The sequence below is a fragment of the Symphalangus syndactylus genome, chromosome 10 (genome assembly GCF_028878055.3).
Source record: "Symphalangus syndactylus isolate Jambi chromosome 10, NHGRI_mSymSyn1-v2.1_pri, whole genome shotgun sequence".
Taxonomy (NCBI): domain Eukaryota; kingdom Metazoa; phylum Chordata; class Mammalia; order Primates; family Hylobatidae; genus Symphalangus; species Symphalangus syndactylus.
This window is the reverse complement of record NC_072432.2, coordinates 23,915,219-23,934,210: the sequence shown is the minus strand read 5'-3', so window position 1 is coordinate 23,934,210 and position 18,992 is coordinate 23,915,219. Positions and strand designations below refer to the sequence as shown.

The 18,992-nt window shown below is 40.5% G+C and overlaps 1 protein-coding gene across 7 annotated transcripts in view; it reads left to right on the top strand.

The window, feature by feature from the left end:
* NSUN6 (NOP2/Sun RNA methyltransferase 6) overlaps window positions 1-18,992 on the top strand; it is an 83,013-nt gene that overhangs the window by 52,662 nt on the left and 11,359 nt on the right. For all 7 annotated transcript variants that reach the window (XM_063610148.1, XM_055296701.2, XM_063610143.1 and 4 more), the window contains one exon: window positions 8,896-9,040. In XM_063610148.1, the coding sequence (XP_063466218.1) occupies window positions 8,896-9,040 (145 nt within the window). The remainder of the gene's footprint in view (window positions 1-8,895; window positions 9,041-18,992) is intronic.

Genomic DNA, 18,992 nt, shown 5'->3' with positions numbered 1-18,992 from the left:
GCTCCATTGCACTCCAGCCTGGTGACAGAGCGAGACTCCATCTCAAAAAAAAAATAAAAATTTGAGCCAGAAATGAATCCTAAATTTTGTTGCTGCTTTTAACTTGTTACTTGTTTTAGTAGGTAAGGAAATCTTTTATGACTGCAGCCTCCAGGCTTATAGTTTTATAAAAGTAGCCTTCAGCTAGTTTCTCCTTTACCGTGTAATACATTTGAACCTTATTCTAGTTGTTGACTACCTTACTAGCTTAGATCACTTTAAATGGTTTTCCTGCTCGTCAAGGTATTAATTGAAAGTGTCTGGCCGGGCGCGGTGGCTCATGCCTGTAATCCCAGCACTTTGGGAGGCAGAGGTGGGCAGATCACGAGGTCAGGAGATCGAGACCATCCTGGCTAACATGGTGAAACCCTGTCTCTACTAAAAATACAAAACATTAGCCCGGCGTGGTGGTGGGCGCCTGTAGTCCCAGCTACTCAGGAGGCTGAAGCAGGAGAATGGCGTGAACCCGGGAGGCAAGAGCTTGTAGTGAGCCAAGATTGTGCCCCTGCACTCCAGCCTGGGCGACAGAGCGAGACTGTTTCAAAAAAAAAAAAAAAAAAAAAAAAAGAAAAAGTGTCTATTACTAAACCTGGTAGTATTTGAGGAATATTTACAAATTTTCTGCATTGTAGGCTATGCCATTGACATACAAGGGCAGTGCAAAAGAAAAGGGAGAACAAAGCCAGAAGATATACAGAAGAGTAATTCTCACTGTATTTGCATTTCCATTTCATAGTATGTTTTAAAATATATGAATGTCACAAGGCTGGCTGGCTGCCTTTCTTTCTTTCTCTCTTTCTCTTTCTTTTTTTTTTTTTCAGTCTTGCTTTGTTGCTCAGGCTGGAGTACACTGTGGCCCAATCTTGGCTTACTGCAACCTCTGCCTCTCGGGTTCCAGCGATTCTCATGCCTCAGCCTCCGAAGTAGTGGGGCTTAGAGGCGCATGCCACCACGCCTGAATAATTTTTGTATTTTTAGTAGAGATGGGGTTTCACCACGTTGGCCAGGCTGGTTTCAAACTCCTGACTTCAAGTGATCTGCCTGCCCCGGCCTCCGAAAGTGCTAGGATTACAGGCATAACCACTGCGCCTGGCCCACAATGCATTCTTAAAATTTTGGCCTCTTTTTTTTTTTTTTAATTGTGCTTTAAGTTCGGCAATACACCTGCAGAATGTGCAGGTTTGTTACATAGGTATACATGTACCATGATGGTTAGCTGTACCTATCAACCTGTTATCTAGGTTTTAAGCCCCACATGCATTAGGTGTTTGTCCTAATGCTTTCCCTCCCCTTGCCTCCAACCCTCTGACAGGCCCTGTGTGTGATGTTCCCCTCCCTGTGTCCGTGTGTTCTCATTGTTCAACTCTCACTTATGAGTGAGAACCTGTGGTGTTTGGTTTTCTGTTCCTGTGTTAGTTTGCTGAGAATGATAGCTTCCAGCTTCATCCATGACCCTGCAAAGGACATGAACTCATTCTTTTTTATGGCTGCAGAGTATTCCATGGTGTACATGTGCCACATTTTCTTTATCCAGTCTGTCATTGATGGGCATTTGGGTTGGTTCCAAGTCTTCCCTATTGTAAATAGTGCTGCAGTAAACATACGTGTGCATGTGTCTTTATAGCAGAATGATTTATAATCCTTTGGGTATATGCCCAGTAATTGGATTGCTGGGTCAAATGATATTTCTGGTTCTAGATCCTTGAGGACTCACCACACTGTCTTCCACAATGGTTGAACTAATTTACATTCTCACCAACAGTGTAAAGGTGTTCCTGTTTCTCCACATCCTTGCCAGCATCTGTTGTTTCCTGACTTTTTAATCACTATTCTAACTGGTGTGAGATGGTATCTCATTGTGGTTTTGATTTGCATTTCTCTAATGACCAGTGATGATGAGCTTTTTTTCATATATTTATTGGCAGCATAAACGTTGTCTTTTGAGAAGTGTCTGTTCATATCCTTCATCCACTTTTTGATGGGATTGTTTTTTTCTTGTAAATTTGTTTAAGTTCCTTGTAGATTCTGGATATTAGACCTTTGTCAGATGGGTAGATTGCAAAAATTTTCTCCCAATCTGTAGGTTGCCTGTTCACGCTGATAATAGTTTCTTTTGCTGTGCAGATGCTCTTTAATTAGATCCCATTTGCCAATTTTGGCTTTTGTTGCCATTGCTTTTGGTGATTTAGTCATGAAGTCTTTGCCTATGCCTGTGTCCTGAATGGTATTGCCTAGGTTTTCTTCTAGGGTTTTTATGGTTTTGGGTTTTACATTTAAGTCTTTAATCCATCTTGAGTTAATATTTGTTTAAGTTTCTGTTTTCTGCATATGGACAGCCAGTTTTCCCAGCACCATTTATTAAATAGGGAATCCTTTCACCATTGATTGTTTTTGTCAGGTTTGTCAAAGATCTGATGATTGTAGATGTGTGTTGTTGTTTCTGAGGTCTCTGTTCTGTTCCATTGGTCTGTATGTCTGTTTTGGTACCAGTACCATGCCGTTTTGGTTACTATAGCCTTGTGGTATAGTTTGAAGTCAGGTAGCATGATGCCTCTAGCTTTGTTCTTTTTGCTTAGGATTGTCTTGGCTATACAGGCCCTTTTTTTGGTTCCATATGAAGTTTAAAGTATTTTTTTCTAATTCTGCTAAGAAAGACCATCGTTGCTTGATGGGAATAGCATTGAATCTCTCAATTACTTTGGGCATTATGGCCATTTTGACGTTATTGATTCTTCCTATGCATGAGCGTGGAATTTGTTTCCATTTGTTTGTGTCCTCTCTTAATTCAGTGAATGATGGTCTGCAGTTCTCCTTGAAGAGGTCCTTCATGTCCCTTGTAAGTTGTATTTCTAGGTATTTTATTCTCTTTGTAGCAATTGTGAATGGGAGTTCACTCATGATTTGGCTTTCTGCTTGTCTATTCTTGGTGTAAAGGAATGCTTGTGATTTTTTTGCCCACTGATTTTGTATCCTGAGACTTTGCTGAAGTTGCTTATCAGCTTAAGGAGTTTTTGGGCTGAGACAGTGGGGTTTTCCACATATACAGTCATGTCATCTGCAAACAGAGACAACTTGACTTCCTGTCTTCCTATTTGAATACTCTTTATTTCTTTCTCTTGCCTGATTAGCCTGGCCAGAGCTTCCAATACTGTGTTGAATAGGAGTGGGGAGAGAGGGCATCCTTGTCTTGTGCTGGTTTTCAAAGGGAATGCTTCCAGCTTTTGCCCATTCAGTATGATATTGGCTATGGGTTTGTCACAAATAGCTCTCATTATTTTGAGATGTTCCATCAATACCTAGTTTACTGAGACTTTTTAACATGTAGGGATGTTGAATTTTATCAAAGGCCTTTTCTGTATCTATTGAGATAATCATGTGGTTTTTGTCATTGGTTGTTTATGTGATAGATTACGTTTTTTGATTTGAGTATGTTGAACCAGACTTGCATCCCCAGGATGGAGCTGACTTGCTTGTGGTGGATAAGCTTTTTGATGTACGGCTGGATCCAGTTTGCCAATGTTTTATTGAGGATTTTTGCTTCGATATTCATCAGGAATAATGGCCTGAAATTCTCTTGTTTTGTTGTGTCTCTGCCAGGTTTTGGTATCAGGATGATGCTGGCCTCATAAAATGAGGAATCATTTTCTATTGTTTGGAATCATCTCAGAAGGAATGGTGCCAGCTCCTCTTGGTACCTCTGGTAGAATTTTGCTGTGAATCCATCTGGTCCTGGGCTTTTTTTGGTTGTTAGGCTATTACCACCTCAATTTCAGAACTTGTTACTGGTCTGTTCAGGAATTTGACTTTTTGCTGGTTTAGTTTTGGGAGGGTGTATGTGTCTAGGAATTTATCCATTTCTTCTAGATTTTCTAGGTTATTTGCATGGAGGTGTTTATAGTATTCTCTGATGGCAGTTTGTATTTCTTTGGGATCAGTGGTGGTATCCCCTTTATCCTTTTTTATTGTGTCTATTTGATTCTTCTGTGTTTTCTTCTGGATTAGTCTAGCTAATGGTCTATCTGCTTTGTTAATCTTTTCAAAAAACCAGCTACTCTATTCATTGATTCTTTGAAGAGTTTTTCGTGTCTCTGTCCCCTTCATTTCTGCTCTTAGTTATTTCCTGTTTTCTGCTAGCTTTTGTTGGCTCTTGCTTCTCTAGTTCTTTTAATTGTGATGTTTGGGTGTCGATTTCAGATCTTTCCAGCTTTCTGATGTGGGCATTTAGTGCTATAAATTTCCCTCTTAACACAGCTTTAACTGTGTCCCAGAGATTCTGGTACATTGTCTCTTTGTTCTCATTGGTTTCAAATAACTTCTTTGTTTCTCCCTTAATTTTGTTATTTACCCAGTAGTCATTCAGGAGCATGTTGTTCAATTTCCATGTAGTTGTGTGGTTTTGATTGAGTTTCTTAATCCTGAGTCCTAATTTGATTGCACTGTGGTCCGAGAGACTGTTTGTTATGATTTCCATTCTTTTGCATTTGCTGAGGAGTGTTTTACTTCCAGTTATGTGGTCGAGTTTAGAATATGTGCCCTGTGGCGCTGAGAAGAATGTATATTCTGTTTATTTGGGGTAGAGAGTTCTATAGATGTCTATTAGGTCCACTTGATCCAGAGGTGAGTTCAAGTCCTGCATATCCTTGTGAATTTTCTGTCTCATTGATCTACTATTAACAGTAGGATGTTAAAGTCTCCCACTATTATTGTGTGGGAGTCTTAAGTCTCTTTGTAGGTTTCTAAAAACTTGTTTTATGAATCTGGGTGCTCCTGTATTGGGTGCATATATATTTAAGATAGTTAGCTCTTCTTGTTGCATTGACCCCTTTATCGTTATGTAATGCCCTTCTTTGTCTTTTTTGATCCTTGTTGGTTTAAAGTCTCTTTTTATCAGAGACTAGGATTGCCCCCCCTACTTTTTTTTTTTTTTTGCCTTCCATTGACTTGCTAACTATTCCACCATTCCTTTATTTTGAGCCTGTGTGTGTCTTTGCACATGAGATGGGTCTCCTGAATACAGCACACGGATGGGTCTTGACTCTTTATCCAATTTACCAGTCGGTATCTTTTAATTGGGGCATTTAGTCATTCACATTTATAGTTAATATTGTTAGGTGTGAATTTGATCCTGTCATCATGATGTTAGCTTGTTATTTTGCACATTAGTTAATGCAGTTTCTTCATAGTGTTATTGGTCTTTATATTTTAGTATGTTTTTGCAGTGGCTGTTACTGGTTTTTCCTTTCCATATTTAGTGCTTCCTTCAGGAGCTCTTGTAAGGGAGGGCTGGTGGTGACAAAATCCCTCAGCATTTGCTTGCCTGGAAAGGATTTTATTTCTCCTTTGCTTATGGAGCTTAATTTGGCTGGATGTGAAATTCTGGGTTGAAAATTCTTTTCTTTAAGAATGTTGAATATTTGCCCCCATTCTATTTTGGCTTGTAGGGTTTCTGCAGAGACATCTGCTGTTAGTCTGATGGGCTTCCCTTTGTAGGTGACCTGACCTTTCTTTCCGCCTGCCCTTAACCTTTATTTCAACCTTGAAAAATCTGATTATGTGTCTTGGGGTTGCTCTTCTCGAGGGGTATCTTAGTGGTGATTCCTGTATTTTCTGAATCTGAACGTGGGCCTGTCTCACTAGGTTGGCGAAGTTCTAGATAATATCCTAAAGTGTGTTTTCCAACTTGGTCCATTCTCCCTGTCACTTTCAGGTATGCCAGTCAGTCATGGGTTTGATCATTTCACATAGTCCCATATTTCTTGGAGGCTTTGTTCATTCCTTTAAATTCTTTTTTCTCTAATCTTGTCTTTATGCCTTATTTCAGCAAGGTAATCTTCAATCTCTGATATCCTTTCTTCTGCTTGACCGATTTGTCTTTTGATACTTGTGTATGCTTCAAGAAGTTCTTGTGCTGTGTTTTTCAGCTCCATCAGGTCATTTATGTTCCTCTCTAAACTGGTTATTTTAGTTAGCCTTTCCTGTAACCTTTTATCAAGGTTCTTAGCTTCCTGGCATTGGGTTAGAACGTGCTCCTTTAGCTCAGAGGAGTTTGTTATTAGCCACTTTCAGAAGCCTACTTCTGTCAGTTTGTCAGTCTAATTCCCTGTCCAGTTTTGTGCCCTTGCTGGAGAGGAGTTGCGATTATTTGGAGGAGAAGAGGCATTCCGGTTTTTGGAATTTTCAGCGTTTTTGTGCTGTTTTTCCTCATCTTCATGGATTTATAACCTTTGATCTTTGAGGTTGATGACCTTTGGATGGGATTGTTGTGGGGGTCTTTTTTGTTGATGTTGTTGCTTTCTGTTTGTTAGTTTTTCTTCTAACAGGCCCCTCTTCTTCAGGTCTGCTGTAGTCTGCTGGAGGTCCACCCCACACCATTTGACCGGGTATCACCAGTGGAGGCTGCAGAACAGCAAAGATTGCTGCCTGCTCCTTCCTCTGGAAGCTTCATCCCAAAGGGCACTGGCCTGATGCTAGCTGGAACTCTCCTGCATGAGGTGTCTGTTGACCCCTGTTGGGTGGTCTCTCCTAGTCAGGAGGCACAGAGATCCAGGACTCACTTGAGGCCATCTGTCCCTTAGCAGAGCTGGTACACTGTGCTGGGAGAATCCCCTTGTCAGGCTCAGCTTCCATCTTCAGAGCTGGCAGGCTGGAAAGATTAAGTCTGCTGAAGTTGTGCCCACAGCCACCCCTCCCCCGAGGTGCTCTGTCCCTGGGAGATGAGAATTTTATCTGTAAGCCCCTGAGTGGGACTGCTGCCTTTCCTTCAGACTTCAGAGATGCCCTGCCCAGTGAGGAGGAATCTAGAGAAGCAGTCTGGCCACAACCACTTTGCTGCGCTGTGGTCAATTCTGCCCAGTCCAAACCTCCCAGTCTCCTTAGCACTGTCAAGGGACAACAGCCTACTGAAGACTCAGTAATGGCGGATGCCCATGAAGCTCGATTGTCCCACGTCAACTCCAGACTGCTGTGCTGGCTGTGAGAATTTCAAGCCAGTGGTTCTTAGCTTGCTGGGCTCTGCGACAGTGGGACTTACTGAGTGAGACCACTTGGCTCCCTGGCATCAGCCCCCTTTCCAGGGGAGTAAACGGTTCTGTCTCACTGGGGTTCCAGGTGCCACTGGGGTACAAAAAAAATTTCCTGCAGCTAGCTTGGTGCCTGCCCAAATGGCCGCCCAGTTTTGTGCTTGAAACCCAGGGCCCTTGTGTAGGCTTATGAGGGAATCTCCTGATCTGTAGATTGCAAAAACCATGGAAAAAGCGTAGTATCCAGGCTGGGTAGCACAGTTTGTTCCTCATAGCTTCCCTTGGCTGGGGGACAGAGGTCCCCCAGCTGCTTGTACTTCCTGGGTGAATGACGCCCCACCCTACTTCTGCTTGCTTTCCGTGGGTTGCACTCACTGCCTAACCAGTCCCAGTGAGATGAACTGGGTACCTCAGTTAGAAATGCAGAAATCACTCGCTTTCTGCAGTGGTTTCGCTGGGAGCTACAGACCGGAGCTGTTTCTATTCAGCTATCTTGGCCCCTCCCAGATTTTGACCTATCTTTATTGACTTTGACTCAAAGTGTTACTACATAAAATTTTCTTGAACTGCGTTTTATACCACACCAGAATATTTTGCTATGCTGTACAGAGGTTTTGGCTCATACTTTTCCAGTTTTGGTTGCCAGAGTTCACAGGAATTGTATGTAGCTAGCTGGAAAATATTAAAATGGCCAATTTTACAAGTAACATTCATTAGCATCTCAAAGCACTTTAAGGCCGCTGTCTAATAGTATTAGCTCATGTTCTTCCAGAGGTGAACAAGGCACATCAAATTGGTGATTTTTAATGTTTGTCTCCAGTAGATGTTTTTAAGTTTCTTTAGAAGATTGCAAATACTTTCTGGTTTTGGTTTTGTTAATTAAAAGTAGCTAGTCAGTATAAGATTATTTTTCTGGCAAAAATGTGTATTTTCTTAATGGAAAGACATAAGTATTTAATGTAAATTGGATATACATGAGAGGTGAAGCCAGCTGCACTTCCTGGGTCAAGTGGGGACTTGGAGAACTTTTCTGTCGATCTAGAGGATTGTAAATGCACCAAACAGCACTCTGTGTCTAGCTAAAGGATTGTAAATGCACCAATCAGCACTCTGTAAAATGGACCAATCAGCACTCTGTAAAATGGACCAATCAGCACTCTGTAAAGTGGACCAATCCACACTCTGTAAAATGGACCAATCAGCAGGACGTGGGCAGGGCCAAATAAGGGAATAAAAGTTGGCCACCTGAGCCGGCAGCGGCAGCCCCCTCGGATCCCCTTCAGCGCTGTGGTAGCTTTGTTCTTTTGCTCTTCACGTAAATCTTGCACCTGCTCACTCTTTGGGTCTGCACTACCTTTATGAGCTGTAACGCTCACTACAAAGGTCTGCGGTTCACTCCTGAAGTCAGCGAGACTGCGAACCTACCGAGAGAAACAAAGAACTCCAGATGCGGGATGCGCCACCTTTAAGAGCTGTAACACTCACTGCGAAGGTCTGTGGCTTCACTCCTGAAGTCAGGGAGACCATGTATGCACCAGAAGGAAGAAACTCTGGACACATCTGAACATCTGAAGGAACAAACTCCGGACCCACCATCTTTAAGAACTGTAACACTCACCGCGAGGATTCGCAGCTTCATTCTTGTAGTCAGCAAGACCAAGAATCCGCTGGAAGGAATAAATTCCAGACACATACATTTGGTTAATGGATAGAGGTTTTAAAGTAGGGATGGGAGGATGGTGGAAAAGACCATAATTTTTAATCAGTTTTTCTCATTATTTTTATGACTGCTTTTGATTTATAGTTTTCTTTTCCTCTGTGTTTTGTTTCTCTTTAGGGAGAAGTTATAGCACTGGATAAAATCTTCAACAAGGTAGAAAAAATAAAGCAGAATGCCTTATTGTTAGGGCTGAATTCCATCAGGGCATTTTGTTTTGATGGAACAAAGGCGGTTAAACTTGATATAGTGGAGGACACAGAAGGTGAGCTATTTTGACTTTATTTTTAATTGACAGATCATATATATTTGTGGCATACAGTGTGATGTGTTGACATGTATATAATTTTGTATATAATGTGGAATGATTAAAACAAGCTAATTAACATATCCATCACTGTACTTATCCTTGTCTTGTGGTAATTTGAAATTTACTCTCTTAGCAGCTTTGAAATACAAAGTACATTAGTGTAGTCACCATGCTGTGCAGTAGATCTCAAAAACTTACTCCTCCTATCCAACTGAAACTTTGTACCCTGTGAGCAGTGTCTCTCCATTCCTTTCTCCTCCCTCATCCCCCAGCCTCTGGTAACCACTATTCTACTCTGTTTCTATGAGTTTTACTTCTTTAGATTCCCCACTTAAGTGAGATCATGTAATATTTGTCCTTCACTGCCTGGCTTATTTCACTTAGCATAATATAATGTCTTCCAGGTTCATCTATTTTGTTGCAAATGGCGTAATTTCTTTTTGTTTTAAAGGCTGAGTGGTATTCCATTGTGTATATGTACCACATTTTCCTTATCCATTTGTTTCTTGATGGATTCCATATCTTGACTGGTGGGAATAATGCTGCAGTGAAATGAGAGTGCAGATACCTCTTTGACATGCTAATTTCAATTCCTTTGTCTATATACCCAGTAGTAGGATTGCTGGGTAATATGGTAGTTCTGTTTACTTTTGGAGAAACTCCATACCATTTTACATAATGGCTGTACTAATTTACATTCCTACCAACAGTGTAAAAGAGTTGCTTTTCTCTGCATCTTTGCCAGCATATATTATTTTGTGTGTGTGTGTGTGTTTTTTTAATGATAGCCATTTTAACTGGGGGGAGGTGATATCTCGTTGTTTTGATTTGCATTTTCCTGATGATTAGTGATATTGGGCATTTTTTCATATACCTGTTGGCTATTTGTATGTCTGTTAGGTCCTTCTCTCTTTTTTTTTTTCATAGGTCTCTATTTTTGAAAGACCTATTTTGAAATAGGTCTTTATTTTTGAAAGATAGTTTTACTGAATATTAAATTCTTTGTTGACGGGTTTTTTTTTTTCTTTCTGTACTTCAAATATGTCATGTTACCATATTTGGGGCTCCATTGTTCCTAATTAACAATTAACTGCTAATCTTTTACATTTCCCTAGTACATGACGAGTTGTTTTTCTCTTGCTGCCTTTAACATTTTTTCTTTGCTTTTGACTTTCAACATTTGTATGATGATGGAACTGGTTGTGGGTCTTTGCATTTGTCCGCCTCAGAGCTCGTTGTTCTTTTTGGATGTGTAGATTGCTTTTCATCAAATGTGGGTCATTTTCAGCCATAATTTTTTGAATATTTTCTTACCTTTCTTTCTTTCTTTCCTTTTGGGACTACCTAAGTTGTGTTAATAATGCCTGAGTTGTCTTAATAATGTCCCAAGTTTCTCTGAAGTTTATGGTCATTTGTCTTCTTTTTTATATCTCTCTGACCTTCAGACTGTAACCAAAAAGCAGATTAGCTGCATGCCGCATTTAGAGTCTGATTAACAAGAGTAAGGTCTGGTACAAGGAAAATGGTTTCTTCCAAAGCTAGCTTAGGGAATGAGGCATAAAGTATCCTGCCTTTATATGTGCTGCTTCACCTTTGGAGCAGAAAGTGGACACTTTCATAAGGTAAGGGGGGAAGTGAACGAGGGCAGGGCTCCCACTGCTAGCTGGTGCCTAATCTAACACAGTTTAATTGGCACCTTCCTGGGCAGAAATAAGTTGTAAAAGTGGCCAAGCAGGCATGATTTCGATATGTCCTCCTGGTGGATGAAAGTCCCCCCTACTTCCCACAAGAGTGGCAACCCCTAGAGGGTGGAAGTTTCAAGACCACCTCCTGGAGGTGAAAGTTCGCTGGCCAGTATGGTTTGGTCTGCAAATTGACTGTCAGTTCTCTAGGAGAGAACTGTCTCGGAGTCTTAGTTAGAAGAACTTGTCCTGCAGGGAATGTCTGGTGAGGGGAAAGTGTGTAAAAGGTTAAATTTGCATTTCTGAAGGGCTAAGTAGGAAACAAACAGGGAATGGGGAAAGGGGAGAAGAGAACAGAAAAAATTTTAAAAATAGTAATTCATTTTTGGCTTTTGTTGCCATTGCTTTTGGTGTTTTAGACATGAAGTCCTTGCCCACGCCTATGTCCTGAATGGTATTGCCTAGGTTTTCTTGTAGGGTTTTAATGGTTTTAGGTCTAACATTTAAGTCTTTAATCCATCTTGAATTAATTTTTGTATAAGGTGTAAGGAAGGGATCCAGTTTCAGCTTTCTACATATGGCTAGCCAGTTTTCCCAGCACCATTTATTAAATAGGGAATCCTTTCCCCATTGCTTGTTTTTGTCAGGTTTGTCAAAGATCAGATAGTTGTAGATATGCGGCATTATTTCTGAGGGCTCTGTTCTGTTCCATTGATCTATGTCTCTGTTGTGGTACCAGTACCATACTGTTTTGGTTACTGTAGCCTTGTAGTACAGTTTGAAGTCAGGTAGCGTGATGCCTCCAGCTTTGTTCTTTTGGCTTAGGATTGACTTGGCGATGCGGGCTCTTTTTTGGTTCCATATGAACTTTAAAGTAGTTTTTTCCAATTCTGTGAAGAAACTCATTGGCTTGATGGGGATGGCATTGAATCTATAAATTACCTTGGGCAGTATGGCCATTTTCACGATATTGATTCTTCCATCCCATGAGCATGGAATGTTCTTCCATTTGTTTGTATCCTCTTTTATTTCATTGAGCAGTGGTTTGTAGTTCTCCTTGAAGAGGTCCTTCACATCCCTTGTAAGTTGGATTCCTAGGTATTTTATTCTCTTTGAAGCAATTGTGAATAGGAGTTCACTCATGATTTGGCTCTCTGTCTGTGATTGGTGTATAAGAATGTTTGTGATTTTTGTACATTGATTTTGTATCCTGAGACTTTGCTGAAGTTGCTAATCAGCTTAAGGAGATTTTGGGCTGAGACAATGGGGTTTTCTAGATACACAATCATGTCATCTGCAATCAGGGACAATTTGACTTCCTCTTTTCCTGATTGAATACCCTTTATTTCCTTCTCCTGCGTGATTGCCCTGGCCAGAACTTCCAGCACTATGTTGAATAGGAGTGGTGAGAGAGGGCATCACTGTCTTGTGCCAGTTTTCAAAGGGAATGCCTCCAGTTTTTGCCCATTCAGTGTTATATTAGCTGTGTGTTTGTCATAGATAGCTGTTATTATTTTGGGATAGGTCCCATCAATACCTAATTTATTGAGAGTTTTTAGCATGAAGGGTTGTTGAATTTTGTCAAAGGACTTTTCTGCATCTATTGAGGTAATCGTGGTTTTTGTCTTTGGTTCTTTTTATATGCTGGATTACATTTATTGATTTGCATATGTTGAACCAGCCTTGCATCCCAGGGATGAAGCCCACTTTATCATGGTGTATAAGCTTTTTGATGTGCTGCTGGATTTGGTTTGCCAGTGTTTTATTGAGGATTTTTGCATCAATGTTCATCAAGGATATTGGTCTGAAATTCCCTTTTTTGGTTATGTCTCTGCCAGGCTTTGGTATCAGGACGATGCTGGCCTCATAAAATGTGTTAGGGAGGATTCCCTCTTTTTCTATCGATTGGAATAGTTTCAGAAGGAATGGTACCAGTTCCTCCTTGTACCTCTGGTAGAATTCGGCTGTGAATCCATCAGGTCCTGGACTCTTTTTGGTTGGTAAGCTATTGATTATTGCCACAATTTCAGAACCTGTTATTGGTCTATTCAGAGATTCAACTTCTTCCTGGTTTAGTCTTGGGAGGGTGTATTTGTTGAGGAATTTATCCATTTCTTCTAGATTTTCTAGTTTATTTGCGTAGAGATGTTTGTAGTATTCTCTGATGGTAGATTGTATTTCTGTGGGATCGGTGGTGGTATCCCCTTTTTCATTTTTTATTGCATCTATTTGATTCTTCTCTCTTTTCCTCTTTATTAGTCTTGCTAGCAGTCTATCGATTTTGTTGATCTTTGCAAAAAACCAGCTCCTGGATTCACTAATTTTTTGAAGGGTTTTTTGTGTCTCTATTTCCTTCAGTTCTGCTCTGATTTTAGTTATTTCTAGCCTTCTGCTAGCTTTTGAATGTGTTTGCTCTTGCTTTTCTAGTTCTTTTAATTGTGATGTTAGGGTGTCAATTTTGGATCTTTCCTGCTTTCTCTTGTGGGCATTTAGTGCTATAAATTTCCTTCTACACACTGCTTTGAATGTGTCCCAGAGATTCTGGTATGTTGTGTCTTTGTTCTCGTTGGTTTCAAAGAACATCTTTATTTCTGCCTTCATTTGATTATGTACCCAGTAGTCATTCAGGAGCAGGTTGTTCAGTTTCCATGTAGTTGAGCGGTTTTGAGTGAGTCTTAATCCTGAGTTCTAGTTTGATTGCACTGTGGTCTGAGAGACAGTTTGTTATAATTTCTGTTCTTTTACATTTGCTGAGGAGAGCTTTACTTCCAACTATATGGTCAATTTTGGAGTAGGTGTGGTGTGGTGCTGAAAAAAATGTATATTCTGTTGATTTGGGGTGGAGAGTTCTGTAGATGTCTATTAGGTCCACTTTGTGCAGAGCTGAGTTCAATTCCTGGATATCCTTGTTAACTTTCTGTCTCGTTGATCTGTCTAATGTTGACAGTGGGGTGTTAAAATCTCCCATTATTATTGTGTGGGAGTTTAAGTCCCTTTGTAGGTCACTCAGGACTTGCTTTATGAATCTGGGTGCTCCTGTGTTGGGTGCATATATATTTAGGATAGTTAGCTCTTCTTGTTGAATTGATCCCTTTACCATTATGTAATGGCCTTCTTTGTCTCTCTTGATCTTTGTTGGTTTAAAGTCAATTTTATCAGAGACTAGGATTGCAACCCCTGCCTTTTTTTGTTTTCCATTTGCTTGATAGATCTTCCTCCATCCCTTTATTTTGAGTCTATGTGTGTCTCTGCACGTGAGATGGGTTTCCTGAATACAGCACACTGATGAGTCTTGACTCCTTATCCAGTTTGCCAGTCTGTGTCTTTTAATTGGAGCATTTAGCCCATTTACATTTAAAGTTAATATTGTTATGTGTGAATTTGATCCTGTCATTATGATGTTAGTTGGTTGTTTTGCTCGTTAGTTGATGCAGTTTCATTAGGGCCTTAACTACATTATTGGCTGTCGCATTTGAAACGGGGATAGCTTCAGCCCAGTGAGTGAGGTGGGCTACTATCACTAGTAAATATTTTAGATGGCCTATTGGAGACATTTCTGTGTAATCAACTTGGATACTTTGGACTGAACTTAAACCCAGATTCCTTCACATGAGAGGTAATCTTTTTATAGTTTGTTTATTAGTTTTCTTACATACTAAGCAACTATTTTTAACCTATTTTGCCAGGGTATAAATTCCTATACAACTATAAACTCTGAGAATTATGTCACACATGGCCTGGGGCCCCCAATGGGTCCCTTGATGTAGTTGGGATAAGAGTTCCCTCATAAGGGGTATAGACAACGTTTGTTTGTGGTCTGGCAATATCCATTTTCATTCTGAATTCTCTTTAGCGCCTATTTTTATTAGTTTCTCCTTTTTGATGGAAGAGAAAATGGGGATTACAGTAGGAGGAGGGAGGTGGGGAGTTAAGTGAAAAATACGCATTTCAGAAGACACAACAGCCTGCTTGGCTACCTGATCTGCTGGGTTATTTCCTCAGCTTTCGAAAGAAAGGCTTTTCTGGTGTCCAGAAACATGGACAGTAGCTATTTCTTCTGGCAACTGAAGATTATTCAATACTTGGGTGATTAGCTCCTTGTGAACACAGTCTTGACCTTTAATATTAATGAGACCTCATTCAAGCCGAATTTTCCCAAATGTATGAGCCACTCTAAAGGCATACCTAAAATTGGTATAGGTGGTTCCTTCCTGGTTCTGTAAGTACTGTAAGGCTTGGCTCAGTGCAAACAGCTCACACGTTTGAGCAGACCAGCTGTTAGGCAAGTTTCCTGACTATTTCTCCAAGAGTTTCTCTATCAATCACTGAATGCCCATTGTGTCTTTTTCCCTCAGTCACCTGGGAGGAACCATCTATGAATAAGTGCCATCCAGTCTGGAAGGGAGTTTCTTCTAGGTCTGGTCAAACCTTTGTATGGTAATAAATTAAATCTAACATGTGTGTTCCCTCCTTAGATTTGGATTTCCTGTTACGGAACCTGCTGGTTTGAGTGAATTTTCAGCGGTCTGTGTTAAATCATTCTTTTCTAACAGAATGGCTTCATACTTTAAGATTCTCAAGTCAGTCAGCCATTTCTCTGCTGTCTGGTTAAGGTAGTTCTAACTTGCTGAGGCGTGCTTGCTGTCAGTTTTCCTCCAAAGGTTAACTTTCTGCTTTCTTTGACTAACAATGTGGTAGCTGCGTTGGACTGGATGTATTGAGGCCATCCACAAGTGACTGGGTCTAAGGCATTTGATAAGAAGGCCACAGTCTGCCAGTAGCCTCTGTGTTCTTGAGTCAGCACTCCTAAAGCTACTCCACTGTCCACATTAACAAAAAGGTGGAATGGCTTTTCTGGGGAGGGTAAGGCTAAAACAGGGGCAGTTATGAGCCTTTCCTTAAGCTCCTCGACTTTATTAACTTTCTCAGAAGTCCACAGGTTATGGTTAGGCTTCTTCCGGGCAAATTTTCGATATAACAGTTTACTGTGCAGTGCATATGAGTCAATCCATAAGTGGCAGTATCCAACTAAGCCTAAAAATTTCCTGAGTTCTTGTTTAGTTTGAAGCAAGGGTAGGGACATGATTCCCTCGATTTGTTCAGGCCTTATTCTTCACTTGCCTGTGCTTACTAAGTGGCCTAAATATTTAACTTTGGGCTTTACATACTGAAGCTTTCTTTTTGAGACACGTAGCGACCCTCAACTGCAGACAGTTAAGAATATGTGTAGAGAAGTCAGTTACCTTTTCTATATCTTCATCAGATATAAGAAGGTCATCCACGTACTGGAGAAGGCATATTCTGGTATGACAACTTTTTCTAGAACTTGTTGTAAAATTTGGGCAAAAAGACTGTGGGAGAATGGAATGGAGAATGTAATGGAATGGAATGTAGAATGGTATGGAGAATGGAATGGAACGGAGAATGGAATGGAATGGAGAATGGAACGGAATGGAAAATGGAACAGATGGAATGGTATATGGTATGAATCATACCATCCATTCCATATTCCAAATGGAATGGAATGGAGAATGGAATAGAAAGGAGAAAGGAATAGAATACGGAATGGAATGGAGATTTGGATGGAGTGGAATGAAAAATGGTATGGAATGGAGAATTGAAGGGAATGGATAATGGAATGGAATGCGGAATGGAATGCGGAATGGAATGGAATGAAATGGAGAATGGAGTGGAGAATGGTGTGGAATGGAACGGAAAATGGAGCATTGAATGGAATGGAGAATAGAATGGAATGGAAAATGCAATGGGATAGAATGGAGAATGGAAGGGACTGGAGAATGAATGGAATGGAGAATGGATTGGGAAATGGAATGGAATGGAGAAGGGAATGGAATGAAATGAAGTGGAGAATAGATTGCAGAATGGAATGCAATAGAATGGAATGGAATGGAATGGAGAATGGAATGGAGAATTGAGTGGAGAGTGGAATGGAGAGTCGAGTGTAGTGGAATGGAATGGAGAATGGAATGGAAGGGAGAATAAAATGGAATGGACGATTGAATGTAATGGAAAGTTGAATTGAGAATGGAATGATATGTGGAATGCATTGTAGTGGAGAATGTAATGTAATGGAGAATGGAATTGATTGGGGAATTGAATGGAGAATGGAATGGAATGGAGAATGGAATGAAATGGAATGGAGAATGGAATGGAATGGAGAATTGATTGGAATGGAATTAAATAGAGAATGGAACAGAAGGGAGAATATAATAGAAAGGAATGGGGAATGGAATGCGGAATGGAATGGAGAATGGATTGGAATGGAATGGAGAATGGAATGGAGTGGAGAGTAGAATAGATTGGAAAGGAACGGAATGGAGAGTGGAAAATAGAAAGGAATTGAATAGAATGGAGAATGGAATAGGCAATGGAATGGAATGGAGAATGGAATGGCATGAAGAATGTTAGGGAGACTGCAATGGAATGTGAAATGTAATGGAGAATAAAATAGAATGGAGAATGAAATGGAATGGACAATGGAATGGAATGGACAATGGAGTGGAGAATGGAAGGGAATGGAATGCAGAATGGAATGGAAGAGAATGGAGAATAGAATGGAAAAGAGAATGGAATGGAATGGAGAATGGAATGGGGAATGGAATGCAATGGGGATTTGAATGCAGAATGGAATGCAGTGGAAAGGGGAATGGAATGGAGAATGGATTGGAATGGAATGGAGAATGGTTTGGAATGGAATGGAGAATGGAATGGAATAGAGAATGGAATGCAATGGAGAATGGAATGGAATGGAGATTGAGCGGAAATTGAGAATGAAATGAAATGGAGAATGGAATGGAATGGAGAATGGAATGAAATGGAATGGAGAATGGAATGGAATGGAGAACTGATTGGAATGGAATTAAATACAGAATGGAACAGAAGGGAGAATATAATAGAAAGGAATGGGGAATGGAATGCGGAATGGAATGGAGAATGGATTGGAATGGAATGGAGAATCGAATGGAGAATGGAATGGAATGGAGAGTAGAACAGATTGGAAAGGAACGGAATGGAGAGTGGAGAATAGAAAGGAATTGAATAGAATGGAGAATGGAATAGGCAATGGAATGGAATGGAGAATGGAATGGCATGAAGAATGTTAGGGAGACTGCAATGGAATGTGAAATGTAATGGAGAATAAAATGGAATGGAGAATGAAATGGAATGGACAATGGAATGGAATGGACAATGGAGTGGAGAATGGAAGGGAATGGAATGCAGAATGGAATGGAAGAGAATGGAGAATAGAATGGAAAAGAGAATGGAATGGAATGGAGAATGGAATGGGGAATGGAATGCAATGGGGATTTGAATGCAGAATGGAATGCAATGGAAAGGGGAATGGAATGGAATGGAATGGAGAATGGATTGGAATGGAATGGAGAATGGATTGGAATGGAATGGAGAATGGTTTGGAATGGAATGGAGAATGGAATGGAATAGAGAATGGAATGCAATGGAGAATGGAATGGAATGGAGATTGAGCGGAAATTGAGAATGGAATGAAATGGAGAATGGAATGGAATGGAGAAAGGAAGGGAAGGGAATGGAATGGAATCGAAAATGCAGAATGGAATAGAATGGATAATAGAATGGAATGCGGAATGGAATGGAATGGAGAATGAACCGGAATGGAAAATGGAATGGAATGGAGAATGGTATGGAATGGAACGGAGAATGGCAGAGAATGGAATGGATAATGGACGGGAATGGAATGGAGAATGGTGTGGAATGGAGAATGGAATGGAGAATGGAATGGCGTGAAGAATGTAATGTAATGCAGAATGGAATGGAATGGGGCATGGAATGCAATGAAATAGAGAATGGAGTGGAGAATGGAATGGAATGGAACGGACAGTGGAGACTGGAGAATAGAATGCAATGGAGAATAGAATGGCCTGCAGTGGTGAATAGAACGGAATGGAGAATGGAATGGAATGGGGAATGGAATGGAATGGAGAAAGGAATAGAATTTGGAATGGAATGGAGAATGGAATGGAAAATGGAATGGAATGCAGTGGTGAATAGAAGAGAATGGAATGGAATGGAGGATGGTATGGAGAATGGAGTAGAATGGAAAATGGAATGGAGTAAAGAATGGAATGTAAAGGAGTGGAATGGAGAATGTAATGGAGTGGAGAATGGAATGAAATGGAGAAAGGAATGGAATGAAATGGAGAATGGAATGGAGGATGGAATGGAAC